At 38.2% G+C, this 17,982-nt stretch overlaps 1 protein-coding gene across 2 annotated transcripts in view; it reads left to right on the forward strand.

Moving 5' to 3' along the window:
• Positions 1 to 17,982, forward strand: part of Dusp22 (dual specificity phosphatase 22) — a 66,624-nt gene that overhangs the window by 31,482 nt on the left and 17,160 nt on the right. For both annotated transcript variants that reach the window (XM_013016713.1, XM_013016712.1), the window contains exon 4: positions 16,925 to 16,974. In XM_013016713.1, the coding sequence (XP_012872167.1) occupies positions 16,925 to 16,974 (50 nt within the window). The remainder of the gene's footprint in view (positions 1 to 16,924; positions 16,975 to 17,982) is intronic.

Raw genomic sequence — 17,982 nt, forward strand, 5'->3', positions numbered from 1 at the left:
TTGGTCCTTACAGCATTTAGTTTGGGTCTGGTATACAAAGTGGGGGTAGGGGGAGGATACTTCTGTGAATGCTTGCAGATGATCAGAGAGGTCTCTGGTCCAGTCCAAAGTGAGAACCAAAGTTCCAAAGTACCAAAGTTCCCAAAGTAACCAAAGTGTCTTTGGTTACTTATGCACATTGGACATGGCAAAGGAGAACTATTTCAGAAATAGTTTATTACTTGTTAGTAATGTATAAAGCTAGAAGCTCTGGTTAATATACAGCCGCCCTTTCATGGACTATTGTTGCAGTTCCTTGCTTGTCCAGAAATACTGGCATATGTGATGCCCAGCTTTATAGAGCTAATGAGGCCTGTAGTTCCAAGTGATCACTTACTAAGTTACTATGACTGAGAGTCCCCTGTGAAGTTTCCATGACTCTCTGATTCATCTCTAAAGTATTGTTTCCCTTTGGTTGGCATTTGCACCTTGATCAGATGAAAGAATATAGTATATCTAAAACATAGACAGCAAACAATCATGGCTTTGATATACCCAAAGCCATACCTAAGGTAGGGGTATGGGTGGTAGAAACATTGTCTCAGACTTCATGGAGCTTATGTTAAACTCAAAAGAAGCTGTGAGGGCATGCAGGGCACAGAACAGGTCAGCTCATTACTCATGGTCCTTCTCTGACAATTATTTAGGCCTTACCTCCCGATCTGATTCTCCCTCTGGTGACCATATCAGTCCTCAGTTTCATGCCCAACTTATGGAAGAATAGGCCCCATTTCTCCTTAAACAAAGGGAATACCTCCCCCTCCCACCATGCATAAAGAGGCATATAGATATTTGAATACAGAGAAGTTGATGGCACTTCTTTTGCTAATGGTAAAACTGTGGAGCTAGACTTCCTATTCAGCTGAAGATAGTTTTAGCTCATCCATATTAAGAATTACTTGACAGCAGTTCAAAAAGATGAGGAAATTTGTATATGTTCAAGGAGGAGACTTCAATAAGAAAAAGAAATGTTGTAGAATACTACCAACAATCTAATCTTGTTTATGTTAAATTTAAAATCTATGAAGACTTCTGTTATGTATATGAGCATATATAAGCATAAGCAAAGATGGGGCTTGAAAGGACTATGCCAGAAGACTATGCCATTCCACTTATTGTCTGGAAGAGCAGACTAAGATAAAGGAGATGTTGGGAAGGACGGTTTCCATTTTTTTTCATTCCTTGAATTTACGTATTACATTGATAATATCTGTGCCCAAGACACACCTCTAATGGTATTTTCAAAATGAGATATTCTACTTTTACATAATGATTTCACAGGAAAATGACTGTGTCCTCCTAAGATTCACCAATTCCCCTAGTGAGCAGCTTGAAGTAGCAAGAAAGTTATCCTACTTGCATGGGCCATTGACTCCTCCAATGTGGATGATTTCAGTTCTTACAGCACTGAAACAACACTATGCTAATAAGTTGCTTATAAAGTCCAGGGCCTTTGGAAACAAATCACTGTTTGACTTGAAATGTTTTTCAGAGTGATAACTGTTTCCAGAAAACCTCAGTGTTTTTTCACTTCTCCAGGAAAATCTTTGATATAGCCTAAGAACCAACAGTACCTACTCTCCCCAGCCAGGACTTGCGATGTCATTCATGTATCAAGGCAAATTTGTTTGAAGCCATCCCCCGACTTAAATAGTTATGACTCAAATAGAAATGATGATGGTAGGGTATTGAAAACTGTCTAGTAATCATTCTCAAATCAAGTTTTCTTATGTGGGGGCAAGTCAAGTACACAGAGACTAACTCGCATCTTCCTGCCTTGTTTTATACCACCAGCACTCTTGTTAGTGGAGAAATAGAATAATTCTGGTATGAATGGACCAGATGGGCTTGAAATCTTCTAGTAGTAAATTGATTCTAAGAAATAAATAATGTTTTTGAAATCTTTTAATAAAGACATCTATGTTTACTTTCTACTGGCCTGGATAGAGTTTAGTAAGAAGCGGTTCTGAAAAACCAATGTTTTCTGAAGAACACTTTACCTAGATTTTTCTCTATTTCCTGAGTATTTCCTGTTTAAGACTCCTTGTCAGTGTTCTCCTGACTCCTATGTGATCAGATACTCAATACATATGTGTGAGGTACTTCATTCATAGAGTGGACTTGGTTACTGTGAGTTGCTCTTAGTCCTCAGTAAGAAATAGCAAGAGATCTACCAGGCTCTACCAGGAGAGATCTACCAGGATCTCTGAGCTAGGGTCTTTGGAGAAGGATAGCTTTGGAAACAAATCTCTGCTTGACTTTAAAGGGTTTTTAGAAATAGGAGAGCACCAATAAGAAAACTATTGTAAAAGAGTACAGCCCTCAGTTCAAACCCTGGTCCCAGCACAAAAAGATAACCGAAATTTTGAAAAAAATTTTAATACGTTTTTTTATTGTGGAAATCCCACACAGAGGGGTTACAATTACATGAGCAAGGTAATGAGTACATTTCTTATCAAACATTGTTGCCTCCTCCTTTGTTTTTCCCCTACCATCCCTGCCCTCCCATCTCCACGACTATATTCCCCATGACCCCACCAAAGCTGTAAAGTTCATTTTTCGACATAGCATCTTGTACATCTCATTGTTGCAGTGGGTCCACTGTATCCCTATTTAAACAATTTGTTTTTTCCCTTCCCCTCCCCAAATTATACCAACATCAAATACAGTGAAAACAGGGGTTATACCATGGGGGAGGGACATACAAAGCGACAAAAAAAATTACCTTATAAATACGTTAGAAACAATAGCAAGAAAGAAAAAACCACTTGTGTCCTTATCTTGGGGTTCAGTTCGTCTAACATTATCTTATCTGAACTTTTCTGCTTGTCTCAGACATATACTAGTTATTGCAAATAAGGGAAACCATGGGACCTATGTTTCTTTGGGCCTGGCTTACTTCACTTAATACAATTTTTTAAAACCTCATTTTTATGTCCAATAAATTGAATCAAAGTAGCACATACTAATGTTGAAAATAAACTCTCTGTATCCAGACTGAAGTACACTGTGCATTAACACAGCCACTGGATTATATGAAGGTGCTTAAGCATGTGGCCCAAATGGTAGAACTGTCAGTTTGTACCCTGTCTGACTATCCATGGGAGTTGGCAAAGAATTTAAGAAGCAGGATGTTGAGGCAGACTCATATAGACTCAGTGAGGAGAGGGAGGGAAAAATGTTTCCAGTAGGAGCAGTCCTTGAGGAAGCAGAGGGCTGGAATGAGCCTTGAATCCATAAGAGATGCCCCAAGGAGGTTTATACTGAAGCAAAAGTGGCACTGCCTTCTATTCTCCTTTTGGTTAAATGGAACTTAACACAAACATTTATGGAACACTGTCATTAAAGCAAGGATATGGAGGATGAAATACAAAGAGCAGAAAAAAAAATGACCCTTGTGTTAAGGAAAAACAGTCATAACAACATAGAGTTGCAGATGTGTACGAAGTACCAAAGCAGTGGCAATTTGATGTGGTTTTAAATTATAATAGAAGTTTTCTAGGTAGTGAGTGGTAATGAATTGAGACAGTTAGAATTGGGATAAAGAACAATGTGTTCAACATGGGATATGCAAAGGTATGGGAAAAAACACATGAATGTACTAAGGTATAGCGAGTTGACATAAGTATCCAGGCACTTGTGGATGGCTCAGGAGAACAGGTTTTCAGGGTGGCCAGGCTGAAAAAGCAGCCCCAGAAAAGAATAGGGAAAGACTTGTTTGTCAGGCTGAGGATTCTAAGCTTTACCTCTAGGAAGCAAGGACTACCCAAGATTTATGCAGTCAACTGACATATTCAGATGGTTTTTCCTATAGTGTTGGCACAAATGGAATGGAGTGAGAGAGAAAGATAACCCAGATGCCCTTCAAAACCTCTTTTGACATACTCTTGGTTAGAATTGTGAAGGTTTGAATTTAGATGCTGGTGAGTGAGATTTCTCTTTCCTAGAAGTAAACATTTGAATCAGATTGAATCTGAAAATTGTCCACAAAGTAACAGAGCAATATTGAAAATTAAAGGACAGGAAAAGATTCTACAGCCGTTGTAAACCAGAAGAAAGACATGGTAACCATAGTTTTCTCTGTTGTTACTGATTTTGTTGGTTTTTACATGTCTTTCATATATTCAGCAAGTGTTCTACTTGAGCCATTTCCTCCAACCCTTGTTTGCATTTTTTTCTAGATAGTCTCATTGACTTTGCCCAGACCAGTCTTGAGAATGCAATCCTTTACCTCTGCCTCCCAAGTGTACCACTATGGCCCTATTGTGGGAAGTGATCTGGCCTCATTTAAAATTATTAGACATAGACACAGTAGAATTAAAAGAAAAAAATGGGAAAAAGAGAGACACTACATAAATGGAAAAAATAATAAAGAAGCTATAACAACCATAAACTTGCAGTCATCTCATAAAATAGCTACAAAATGTAAAAAGTCATTTCTCAGGTGGAATGAAAAGGAATTGTGTAGTGCTTAGATCTAGTTGTATATGAGGAAGGTGTCAGGATAGTTGAAGATGGTCTTGACAGATTGATGGACTGACTAGATGGATAGTTGAGCCAATAATGGACAAGAGTTTCCTGGTAGGTGGAGCTCAGTTTGGGTGAGATGTTCCTTTCATATTCCTGAATGAACAGATCTGTTAAGGATCAGAAGGGAGGTCTACGCTGGGCATAATAATTTGAGCATCATTAGTGTATATATGCAGCCATGCCATTGGGTTTGAATAAAACCCAAGAAAATGCTAAGACATCATGACCAGGAAACAATGATAAAACTATGATCCCATCTTGCCATTTGTGTGATAGTATGTTACAATGTTCAAAATGGGTTCATTCAGGATCTCTCATGAATCCTGATATTGAAATAGTTGTATCTTCGTGGTCATGTTAACCTGCTCTGCATTCTTATTTATTTCCCCTCTTCTGAATATAGTCATCTAAGATTCCCTGCAGGGTTGTCACTGGGTACCCTTCTGTGTTGATGAGACACTAGTTTGCCAGATCTTTGAGTTAATGTTGTTAAAGATGGTTAGTTGGTTTGGAGTCAACACAGGGTTAGAGGTCTATAAAAGCACCCTTGTGGTTTTTATCCAATACTTATAAACTGACATTGAATTGAAACCCCTCTGTACAACTAACTAAAGATAATAAAAAATAAATTTAATTTTAAAAAGAAAAACAAGGATTTAAATGTGGCTTCGTTTACTGAAGATCAGTTTAAGCAAATCTTCTGCTTTCAGGTGCCTTGAATAATTCACTGCTGGGTAAGCAATGCAGGTGGACCTATGTCTGCACACCTGCAAGGGAAGTGTTCTGGTCTCATTTAAAATTCTGAGAGTGAAGCAATAGTGCCTAGCTAATTTCATCACCTCAGAGAAGGCCAAGTGAACAAGCTGTGTCCAGACTGCTTTTAAAATATGTTTCCCTTCCTGATCCAGAACTCTGGTATGGAGACTTGTGTTAGGGCATCCACTGTTGGGTTTGAATGAGAAATGTCATCTTTCAATCATTACCACAGCTAGAGCAGATGGGAAGTTTCACCTGATCACAAAGTTGGGACATGTCAGCTATCTCCTTTCCTCTTCTCTGATGAGACCCAAATGAAATATGAGAAAGTTCCAGTGAGCCAAACCATAAGCGTATCCCAGTGCTTACCTAGGGGAGGAAAATAAGTGTTCCTCAAATCTAACTTAAACCCTCTTCCTCTTGGCCCATATTTTTTCCCATCTAAAGAGATGATCCACAAAGCCCTTGTATCCTTTGGCAATGTGTCCACAGGGCGATTTCTTTGTCATCTGAGAACAACTGCAGAGACAAGCTTCTGGGTCACTGTGCAATTCTGGAATTAGGCATCCCAGGTGAACAGTGCTATACCAAGAACTTGTCTTGATAACTCCCACTTTTAGAACTTCCTAAGCAGTGTCATTCACAGGGAAATCCTAGTTGCTAGGTAGGGAAAGAGCAAAGCTCAGCAGTAGTGGAGCACTGAATTTGCCTACTTTCATGGATGCCTTGTTCAGGAGACCAGCTGCACAGCCAGCAATGGAAGGCAGTTTCAGATCTTCTTTACCAGAAGATCACTTTAACCTGCATTATGGAAATAAGTCTCATAGCCAACTAAACAGGAATAGGAATAGCATTTCCAAGAGTCATATTTTGTATTTTTTAAAAAATCACTTTTTGTGTGTTAGTGTGTGCTGGTACTGGGATTTGAATATAGGGCCTCTCATTCTTAGCTTTTACTTAGCTTTTTTGTACAAAGCAGTTACTCTACCACTTTGCCAGGCCTCTACTTCTGGCTTTTTGCTGGTTAATTCAAGATAACAATCTGTAAAGTTTATCTGTCTAGGTTGGCTTCAAACTGAATTGCTCAGATCTCAGCCTCATGAGTAGCTAGGATTACAGGCATGAGCCACCTGTGCCTGGTGGTATTTCACTGTATTTTTTGTTTTTTGTTGTTGTTTTTAAAAAACTGAAGTTCCCTGCCTTTCTTGAAGAAAACTACTCCTGCATGGTCAGTGGCATTCCTATAGGATGGCTTTGACTGGTCATCTTGAAGTCCTGCTGACCCTAGGATGGGTCTTCTGGCCTCCTTGATGGCACTTGGCTGTGGTACTTTCCCACATAGCTCTGACCAAGGTGGCCTGAGGCTTCCTCCTGTGCCTCATGCAAGAGGATGCAGCTGTCAGAATAAAAATAGCATCAAATTGCTGGCAAAGGCAAGTATGGGGAAGGATAGTAAAGTGGCACCCTGGTCCTTAAACAGGAGGAACAAACCCTTCTCATCATACCTGTGTGTGAAGAGGTAGTGCCATAGAAAAAGAATACCCACATTGAGGAACGTTTCTGCTTTTCCTGTGGAGAAGTCAGTGGCAGAGTGCCCTTGTCCTGTGCCTCACTGCTCTCCTGCCTCCCAGCCCCTGGGCTTTGTCCTGAACTCTAATGACCTTTCTGTGTAGCTCAGGTTCTCACTTCACCACATTTGAATCCTGTTTTTGAGAGACTAGCCAACATTTGAGGGCAGTGCCAAGATCTTGGCCAGCATTTTCCTCTTTTACAAAGTCAACATTTCTATGGTCTGAGCCCAAGAGTAGCATGGTGTTAGGTTAAGACTGAATATAGGGCTGGGAATGTGGCTTAGTGGCTTAGAGTACTTGCCTAGCATGCATGAAGCCCTGGGTTCGATTCCTCCATACCACATAAACAGAAAAAGCCAGAAGTGGTGCTGTTGCTTAAATGGTAGAGTGCTAGCCTTGAGCACAGAGAGGCTCAGGTATAGTATCTGGTCCTGAGTTCAAGATCCAAAACTGGCAAAAAAAAAATAGTGAATGTAGTTTACAAAGTTTTCTCATTGATGACATCCAAGCTTGAGTGAGGACAATTGGCAGTGTATGTAGCCAATAGTCTAGGTTGTCACTGATTTATCATTTTACAACAGGCAGAGAATGCTGAAAACTCATTGATTTGAGTATCTGCATGGGGCAGTAATAAGGTCTGACCTGTGCTAAATGTCTCCTGGAATGGGTAGCTAGTTTTAAGGGGAAGTCACATCCTGATGAGAAAGTGAGATTCGTTTGGACAGGTATACTATGATGCTCACAACCTGGTCTGTGTGATGCTGTTCTTGCAAGAAACTGAGAATATGTAGAACTGGGCCCCTGGCCACAACCTACCATCAGCCAATTATTGAGCACCTACTATGTACCAGCACTATACTTATAGTTGTTCACACATTGCATCTCATTTCCTCATTAAAAAAAAAAAAAGCTCTCTATTTAAGAGAATCCTTCTCCTTCTCTGACAGGAAGGAAAGTGAGTACAAGTACTCATGTTGCAGTTCTAAAAAGGTGATATGTTTCACCAGAAACCATTGAAATGGAAGAGTGAGGTGCCAAATAAGCTTCATCAGTATGACAAAAGAAGACTGCTTAAACAGTAGTTAAGCAAACTTTGGTCTTTTAAGTCTTAGAGAATAAGATTTGGAGCTTTAGTTCAGCTACAACTGATCTTCTCTGCTGTAATGAGGGAACTACAGACAGTAATGAATAGACTTGACTTTGCTCCAGTAAACCTAGGTCTACTTTCCTACCCTCCTTTCACTGCCAGGTACGTAGGAGGAATCTCTGTGAGCTCTACCTTGCTCTGAAGCTTCAGTCACATATCCCCAGTTGAATGCAGTCCTAAGAATGTCTGGCTCCTTTGCCTTGCATTCACCTGTTAACATTTTTCCACTCATAGTGTGACTGACCATTAATAGTAAAGACCTACACCTTCTCAAACCTCATATAGACCTGTCAATGGGACAGTGATTCTGAAGCCAACTGCAGGTTCCTCAGCCAGCCCAGGAGCTAAAAACTTTCAGGACACTTTGGAGGGAAAGCCATAGGTTTAAAATCCTAAAAGCACTCCTGCCTTCACCTGGAATCATTTGGGATTCAGCTGATAGATGATTAACAGGATAGAGTCTAATGGCAAGACTGCCATTCACAAGCAACCTTAGCCCATTGTGTTAGGCTACAATACTTGTGTACTGGAGCATCATTGGTCATTTATAAGAAAGAGCTGGAGCCATAGGCTGAGGTTATCAGGAGAGGTAGTACAGAGCTAGGGGTTTCCTCTGGGGATTGGGAGCTTCAGCTGAGAAGCCATTGTGGAGAACTCTCAGAAGAAGGGTATCCAGGGAGAAGAAAGCATAAGAACTGAGTAGCAGTGGTGGCAAGAAAGTCCAGGACATGTGGAGAGACTGGAAGTAGCCCAGTGTCCCTAGAACTGGGGAGCTGGAATTAGAAAGAACATGGAGCTAGAGGTTAGGAAGGGTTGTAGACAATGGTAGATTTGTAAGGAGGACCTTTATTTTTTCAGATACAGAGGCAATATAGAATATTCTTAGCCACTTATATTAGGATAAAGATTTATCTTTTACAGAGATAATGTTTTCCTTAATGATGTTTACCCAATACTCTTAAAGAGTTGACCACAGACTTCTAATTAGTGCTATCATTAATGGGCATTTTAAAATGTGGTCACTTAGCATTAAGCTATTTGAAATGATACTGTAGAATGCCTTGGTTTGAAGCAGCTTCTAAACAGCCCCATTTTCATGAGTCACAAGTGTGTAACTCAGCCAGGCCACACACTGAACCGAAAATGTGGTTGAGGCTTTCAGTGGTGAGATGGAGCTGTCATGATCTCCCCCACTGCCTTCCCATACCCCACCCCATGCTGGCTGAAGGAAATCCGATGTGTCTTTTGTTGAAATACTTTGAACAAAAATAAGCACTTGAGCCCTCATCTGTTGATCCAACGAGTCAAATGTATGTTGTTTTTTGACTAACCTGAAAGAAGCATGCAGGTGTAGGTTTCTCATTTGCATCTTGTCTCATAAAATCAAAACCCGAGGCTAAATCTTGTCTGTCCACTCTGATCTTTCCACCCCATCCCCACCCTGCCAAGGACCACAGAGTTCTTGGAAGTTGTTATTTGTAGAAGTGTTGCCTAAATTTAGTGCACAGAAAGAATCAGTGGTAAATGGGTACTTTAAAAAAATGTTTATTCAGTTTTGAATAGTAGCATTAGGTAGCCATAGGACAGAAACCATACTTATTTTCAGTGGTGATTTTCTACAGTGATTTCTTTGAGATTTTTACTGATACTAACAATTTTAAAAAGTGGCCAAGAATGTCATCCCTATTTATAATTTTCTGACCTCTGGTTCTTAGTCCATAAGCGTATGTAAGTTTTTCTTCATGTAATCTTCCCAGAGATAGAATTTTGATTTCTACATTTACCCATTAATATGGCATGATTTCTACAAATGTTATGGACTATATGTAAATTCTTAAATTAACAAGAAATACTGATTAAAACAATACAGTCCAGGTACAGGGTTTTGGCTTCCACACACAAAAGTGAAATAACAAGCTCCAGATACCTTCTCTGGAATGTGACAGCTCTCACACAGTGTGGAGGAGCATATATCCAAAGGCAGCAATCTAAATCTCTTGGATCTCTCACCTTCAAGAGCATAGACTAAATTTTCCAAGTTTATTTACTTTTAGGTTTATTGAAAAGTGAAGTAGTCAGATTCACTGAGATAGAAAGAAGAAAGTTTGTTGTCAGAAGCTGTGGGCATACAAAGAAATGGTACATTTGTGCTTAATGGGTTTTGAGTCCCAGTTTCAGACAGTCAGAAAGTTCCAGAAATGCATAGTCATGATGATAGTACACCATGTGGCTGTTATTAAAGCTACAGAATCATATGCCTGAAAAAGGTCAAGATAGTAGTTGGGTATGATGGTACATACCTATATAGTCCCTACTTCTTGGGAAGCAGGAAGATCTTTTAAGCCAAGTTTCAGTGTAGCATGAGCAACATAGTGAGAACCCCATCTCAAAGAAAACCAAAAGAATAATATGATGAATTTGTGTTAGAACTATTTTACCATATTTTTAAGTGCTATATTTTTATCTTCAACAGAAGCTTTTACTATTTTTTTATTACTGTGAAGGAGCTATGGTCTGGATTCTAATCAGCTGAGGCCAATGCAGATTTAAATTTTGCTTTAAATTTTATTTTTTTTTAAGATAAAGAAAAGGTAACTTTTGGAAGGGACTGTAGTAAAATTAGCTCTTGATTGGGCCATCAGTTCTGTTCCAAGATGTTTGATGGGTATTTGATGATTAGTGGGAATAAAGACATGTATAGGGAACTGGAAAGAGGCCATCTCAGCAGACCACTCTGTCATTTCCTAAATGGGCAGCTTTATCAAAGAGAAGATGCCATTTCTGTAAGATGAGCCCCCCTTGGCCTAACCCATGCTGTTTCTAAGGTCAAAGGAACTAATCATGACATTTTCATTAGCAGCTAATGTAACTTTTCCATTGCAATGATTTCTAGACTTTTTTGAAACTTACTTTCTTACTTGTGTTTTGAATAGACTGAAATTATATTCGCTTGTTTAATACATGCATAATAACATTTCTATGAGGTAGAATGTGATATTTCACTTGCATCTATACAGTGTGTGATGACGGGTTCTTGGATGACCAAGATTATTTATCTATCACCTCAAATATTTGTTATTTCTTCAAATTAAGAGTTGTCCAAATCCTCTCTACTAGCTATTTTGAAAAATACACTTAATTGTTGCCAGCCATAATCATCTTATTATGCTCTAAAATATTAGAACTTCTTTCTCCTATCCAACTACACCCTGTTACTATTACTATTATCTTCATCTCTCCTCTCCATACCCTTCTCAAGCTCTGCTGTCCATTATTCTACTCTCTACTTATATGGGAACAACTTTTTTGGCTCCTGAATATATGAACCTGCAGTACTTGTCTTTCTGTCTCTCAACCTATTGTCCTTCTGGTCCATTCATGTTGTTGCCAACAGTGGGACCCAATTATATTCCATAAGTTCTTTCTTTTAATCTTCTTGAAAAGGAGAAGAAAACCTTCTGCAGGACTCGGTCTTTCTTTTGGAAAGTAGAATGTCACCTGGGTTCTTCAGAAGACTGTTCCTTGCAATGTTTCAGTAAAAAAAAAAAAACAATAAGTTTTAGAAATTGTACTTGAAACAAGTGAGAGTTTGATCTTAGTCTTGCAATCACAGTCTTAGCCCTGCTTTTCAAGTTTGTGCCTATGTATCATTTTAAGTGCAATCTTTAGTTTCAGGCAAAAACTTGACTTTTAGTGGTTACTAAAATTGTTGAAACAGAAAACTGAATAAATAGAACTGTTGAAAATATGGACTTGAGACAGCTCTGACTTTTGTTCCACTACAGCCTCTGGAATACTTTCAGAACTTTCTTCTCCAGTAGTGACTATTGTGTCTTTCAAAACCTAAACATGAGGATGTCACTACTAGAAAGTTTGTTGTTCACAGATCCCTCTTAATTCTTTCACTTCTTTCTTTTTTCTATTTTTTTTCTAATCTTTACCATATTACTTCATATTAACTGATGTGATGCTTGATATTATGAATATTTAGTGTATATTCAGTTGCCTTAATGTAGAAAGAAACATTTTCAAAAATTCTTTCCCTTTTTCTTCCCTCTGGTGCCCACCTCATAGAAATGCTACACTTCTATGGATGTAAGGCTATTCAAAATGACAGGTACTGCAAAGAAATTAGCTAAGACATTCTTTCTTTGTCCCCCATAGAAATCTAGTCTTAATAGATGAAGCCCTCCTACTAAGTAAGCTTTTTTTTTTTTTTGGCCAGTCGTGGGGCCTGAACTCTGGGCCTGGGCGCTGTCCCTCGGCTCTTCAGCTTAAGGTTAGTGCTCTACCACTTGAGCCACAATGCCACTCCTGGCTTTTTCTGCTTATGTGGTGCTGAGGAATTGAACCCAGAGCCTCATGTATGCTAGGCAATCACTCTACCACTGAGCTACCTTCCCAGCCCTAAGTAAGCTTTCTAAAAAAAAATTAATACAAAATAGATTCTGTAGATTATAAAGCCATAACTTGGTAATTGAGAAATCCAGAGTTTATTATTAATTGGCTTTCTATAATACACTTTTTTGAAACATCATGAAAAATATTAAATGTTTTACTTAGTATCTTCTTAGGAAACAACCAATTTTTATGTTTTTGTAAAATATTAGAGGTAATATGAAGAAGTAAATATTGTCTATCAAATGTTATACTACTAGAAGTATTTGTGTTTTTATTACAAATTTTTCAGATTATTCTAAATTTTGGAAAACTTTTTGTAATCTCTAAGACTGCTGTTCTTTTTTTAAATATACCCAAGTATATTCTGCCCCCTTTTGTTTTTTTCCTTCAAATCTTACCATCAGAGACTGGAACTTTGTGTAGGTTTTACTAGAAGACCAGTTTCTTCCACATAGCATGAAAACTTTGTGCTACTGCAGTCATTGCTTCTAGGATACTTACTTATAAGTTGACCCAGCTCTCAAGTGTCTTCATGCTGGTTTCTGAATTAAAAACTAGCTGTTATGAACTATGCACATGTACAGATATCTGAAGCCATTTTTAGGGAGCTTGAGTTCTGTTGTCTGTGGCCTGAAGAGATCTATGCGTTGTTAATGACTAAGCCACGATAAATAAATGTCTTGATTAGCGAGCAGCTGAACCTTTTTGACAGTTTTGACTCCTTCCCTGACTGAATTTGCATAATTCTTATTTTGATCATAATAGAGTCTTTCCCAATCTGTTTGGGGGCATCAGGAGTGGCTGATACAGTAGAGTATGTGTAGACAGCATGCCCTGTGCATGGTATGTCATAAAATGATGCTCTCCTGCTTCTGTAGTCACCAGAATCACTGAAATAAGGGATTGATGTCCAACAATATTTTCTTCCCCTGCACTGTTCACATGGAGTAACCTGTGAGGAAACTGATTTCCTCATTGTCTGTAGAGCTTAGCAGACATTTAGTAAACACCTACTTTGGACATTCTAAGAAAATGTATTGTTGTTCTATCTTTGAGATAACATAGTCTTATGTTTTCTATTTTTCTGTCCTGCCTGCACATCAGAGAGTCTCCAAACTTGTGATTGAGATCTACTTTGTTCCTCTTTAGAATGTGCACATAAAGGAAGCTGTAGTTACCATTTGCCCACCCCAGCTATGAAAGGGAAGGGCAGGCTCGGATAGCCAAAAGTTGCAGGATGAGGATGGTGAAGGAATATCCTTCACCTTCTTTCTGTGATTGACAAATTCTCCTCCTCAATTCTTTTCCTTTTGTGCATCAGACACTTCCAGGAGGAATACAGCCTCATGCAGGGCTTCCTGAGGAAGCACAGTGCTCCTCACTCACATACTGATACTTATGGTGAATGTTCTTAATAGATGAAGAACCTAACTCTATCTATTCTCTTCATTTCTTCAGTTTCTTCTTTCTTTTTGATTTAAGATTGCACTTCAATAAAGTAGCCATCCCTCAACATTTGTAAGAGGCAAATGAAATGTTTCCATACTCCCTTAAAGGGCCCACTTCATCAAGGTCCTCACCTAATTGAACTTGTTGAGCTGCTGAATGTAGTGGTAGAAGATATGGACTAGAGACTCCTTCTATCCCTCTGGAAGTGTGGTTGAAAAGCAGGTTGGAGGAAGTATGAGGAAGGAATTTCACAAGCTTCTGGGTCCAATCCAACTGCCAACACAAAAGTAAAAGTCAGTGAGTCCTGTCATTGGCTGCTGTAGGAAGTGATCAATGTCCTTATCTATACCAACGAACTTCTTTGGCCTAAATGGAGGGAAGGACTGAAATGACTTCCCTTTTCAGAGAAGGATTTCCTTTTCAGTTGTCTTGTCCTTTAAATTACAGCATAATGACTAGGGATTTAGCTCAGTGGGAGAGCACTTGCCTGACTGCTGAGTTTAGTCCTCTGGCCTGAGTTCAGTCATCAGCTGTGAAAAAAAGATTACAACATAATATCCTTCTGTATTTGAAAGGGCTTTAGAGTTCTAAACAACTGTTCAACATTTCTTGCAGAGCATATCCCCAGAATCTAGAAACAATGAAGTTGACAGGAATAAAAATGAAAGTCAAGTCAGGGAAAATCTATGGCTTCCCTTTCTTCTACCAGCAGATCCTTGAATTCAACCCTTTGATCTCAGGAAAAATATTCCCATTTGGATATACAGAGGTAAAATTTACCCTTATAATACCCCCCAAGGAACCTTGGCTGAATTGATTGCATTATTTTTAATTACTTGGGTTTTTTTTTCCCAAGTACTGATTATTTTGAAACTAAAAAGTATGTGGAAACTTTGCAGAAAGAAATACTTCATTCTTCCTGATTTCTCATAATTGTGGGAGATGGAAAGGGAATTGTATCACTGGAATCTTTACTTATACACAATAGATTACAAGCTGAGCTAGTTTCCATAGGAAAGGGATTTAAAATATAATGAAAAGATTATAGTTTGCTCAGAAAATCTGGAGAAACAGGTTGAAGTTCCAAAATAGTCTCCAGGACTCATCATACATTGGGTCCATCAGCTCTTTAGCTAGCTCTCTTGCCACCTGTACCAGCAAATCATGCAGTGTCCACCTACATACCTTTTCTCCTTCTTACTAGTTCCTAATCTATCTCCTGAATGTGTGTCAAAGTAATGAAACCCAGGCCTGAGTCTGTCCCAAGCAGCAATGGTGGCTGGAAAGTGACATTCCTCTCCCATTGCAAGAGGCAATCCAAGTGTGGATTTAGATGTTGTCCCCAGGACTGTAGTAGCAAATGCAGCACAGAAATTCTGTTGTGGGAGTTATCAGGAAGAGTTTAATGAAAAGTTAAAAAAGATTGAATGTAAGATAAGTGTTTATATAACTATTCTCCAAGTGTAAGCCAGGCCCAAAGAAACATAAGTCCCATCATTTTCCTTATTTGCAATAACTAGTATATGTCTGGGACAAGCAGAAAAGCCCAGATAAGATGATGTTAAGCTAAATGAACCCCAAGATAGGGACAAAAGTGTATTTTTTCTTCCTTGCTATTGTTTCTAACGTATTTATAAGGTGCCGTGTGATTTTTTTTTGTCGCTTTTTATGTCCCTCCCCGATGCTATAACCCATTTTCAATGTATTTGATGTTGGTATAATTTGGGGAGGAGAAGGGGGAAAAAAAGTGTTTAAATAAGGTTACAGATTGACCCATTGCAACAGTGAGATGTACAAGGCGCTATGTTGAAAAACGAACTTTACAATATAGGCTGGGTTGGGAGGAGGTGGGGGGGTAGGAGGTGGGACGGGATGGTAGGGGAAAAACAAAGGAGGAGGCAACAGTGCTGGATAAGAAATGTACTCATTACCTTGCTCTTGTAACTGTAACCTCTCTGTACAGTATTTTCACAATAAAAAAGTTTTTTAAAAAAAGAAATTAATCACTACTTTACTTAGGTAACCCCTCTACATATCAACTTTACAGTAAAATTTAAAAGATTAAAAAAAACTCTTCTCCAAGTGATTTAGATATGTCTGTATCACTATTCTATGTAATTGGTGAAACCCACCAAACACTGAAAAGGGGAGGGGATAGAAATATAAACATGTTACAAGTACACTGTATATACCTATAGAATTATCACAGTGAAACCCTCTCATAAAAATACTCAGATAAAAATTTAAAAGTGGTTCATCTAATTCTTTTTAATGCAACATTCTCTTGTAAAGGTTTTGTATTTTTCCTTGACATAAAGACCTTTGAACTATGATGTCAATCCATCTCATAAAGAAACAAACCAAGTTTCATTAAGACTTCAATTTAGTTCTAGATTTTGTGGCATTAATTTACATAACCTCTTTTTTAGATTTTTGTAGAAATTTTCCTTATAAAAAATCAGACTATCCTTTTTAAAGAAATAGGCTTATTTCGTGTGCAGACTTTATTCCAGAAAGCAACAAAATACAAGTGGTTTCCTAGTTGTAAAACTCCTGTTAATGGAATTGTAACTCTGGTAATGCTAAAATTGACATAGAAAGATATGATATGACATCAGTTTTCAGTCATTTTTTAAGGTTTGACTAGCAGTGCTTCCTTTTTGAATATTCAAGATTCTAAATGAAATTTATAGACATGTAGAATATGAACAGGTAGGGGAAATAGTAGTTTTAAAATTTGTTGACATTGAAAAATGCTCATCTCTTTCATGTTTCCAATTCATTCTTTGGATTTTGCTTAAAACTACAAGCTAATTGCAAACTAGACAAGAATATTTATATACCATGGAAAAGAACCAGGAACCTTAATTAAAAAGAATTTTCCCCAGTTCCTTGGCAACAAAAGATGACTTAAAAACTTCTTCTTTTTACTTTTTAGTTTTTGACCTGAGTAAATAGTTCCTTTAAATACATTGCTTGATTGTGTATCATCTTTCTATTTTTATTTATATGTCTTTTTACTGTTCTACAGGGAGTCAAATATCTGTGTATTCCAGCAGCAGACTCACCATCTCAAAATCTGTAAGTTTTTTTTTCTCTGTATTATTGGAGGTATTAAAATTGAATACAGGAAAATATTGAATACAAGAGTCTAAAGTTAACTTAGTGAAGGATTATGTGAAACCCTTATGGCGTTGGTGTTACGGCCCAGTCACTGGTCCAGGGAAGAAAACATGATCCCATGAAGTTGGAGTTGGACAAACTAATGGCTAGAGGCACGTTGTTATTTTCTAGTCCCACTTGTAGAACACTGTCTACTTTTTCAGGAATCAAGCCTTTAGTATGCTCATCTTTTTTCTAGAAACAAACCATTAAAGAAGCTAATTGGAGCCGGGTGCCTGTGGCTCACACTTATAATCCTAGCTACTCAGGAGGCTGATATCTGAGGACCACAGTTCAAAGCCAGCCCAGGCAAGAGAGTCTGTGAAACTCTTATCTCCAATAAACCACTCAGAAAACTAGAAGTAGCGCTGTGTCTCAAGTGGTAGAGCACTACCCTTGAGCTGAAGAGCTGACAGTGCCCAGGCCCAGAGTTCAAGTCCCAGGACCGATGCCCCCCCCCCCCAAAAAAAAAAGTTAGTTGGATTTTATCCTAAGCAGAAATATCTGATAGAAATAGAATTTGAGCTATAAATACAAGTCATAAAGTAATGTTAATTTTCTAGGAACCACATGTTAGAAAACAAAATGAAATAGACAACATTAATTCTAATAACTTACTTTACTTAGCATATCTGAAATGAATATTACAGTATGTAATCTATCAGAAAATTCACAAGATACCTTACATTTGTTTTTTTCAGGCTAAATCTTTGGAATATACTGTATATAGTTACACTTCTAGGTCATATCAATTTGGACCAGAGACATTTCCAGTGCTCAGTAGCCATGTGCAGCTCACAGTCACCATGTAGGATAGCATACTCTTAAAGCTGAAGAAAGTCTAGTTTTCTGTTTCTTCACATCTAAATAAATATTTGGTGTCTTCTTATCCTTTGTGTATCTATAAAGAGAGATGCACAGTTGTGA

Source organism: Dipodomys ordii, unplaced genomic scaffold, assembly GCF_000151885.1.
Source record: "Dipodomys ordii isolate 6190 unplaced genomic scaffold, Dord_2.0 Scaffold32, whole genome shotgun sequence".
NCBI lineage: Eukaryota > Metazoa > Chordata > Mammalia > Rodentia > Heteromyidae > Dipodomys > Dipodomys ordii.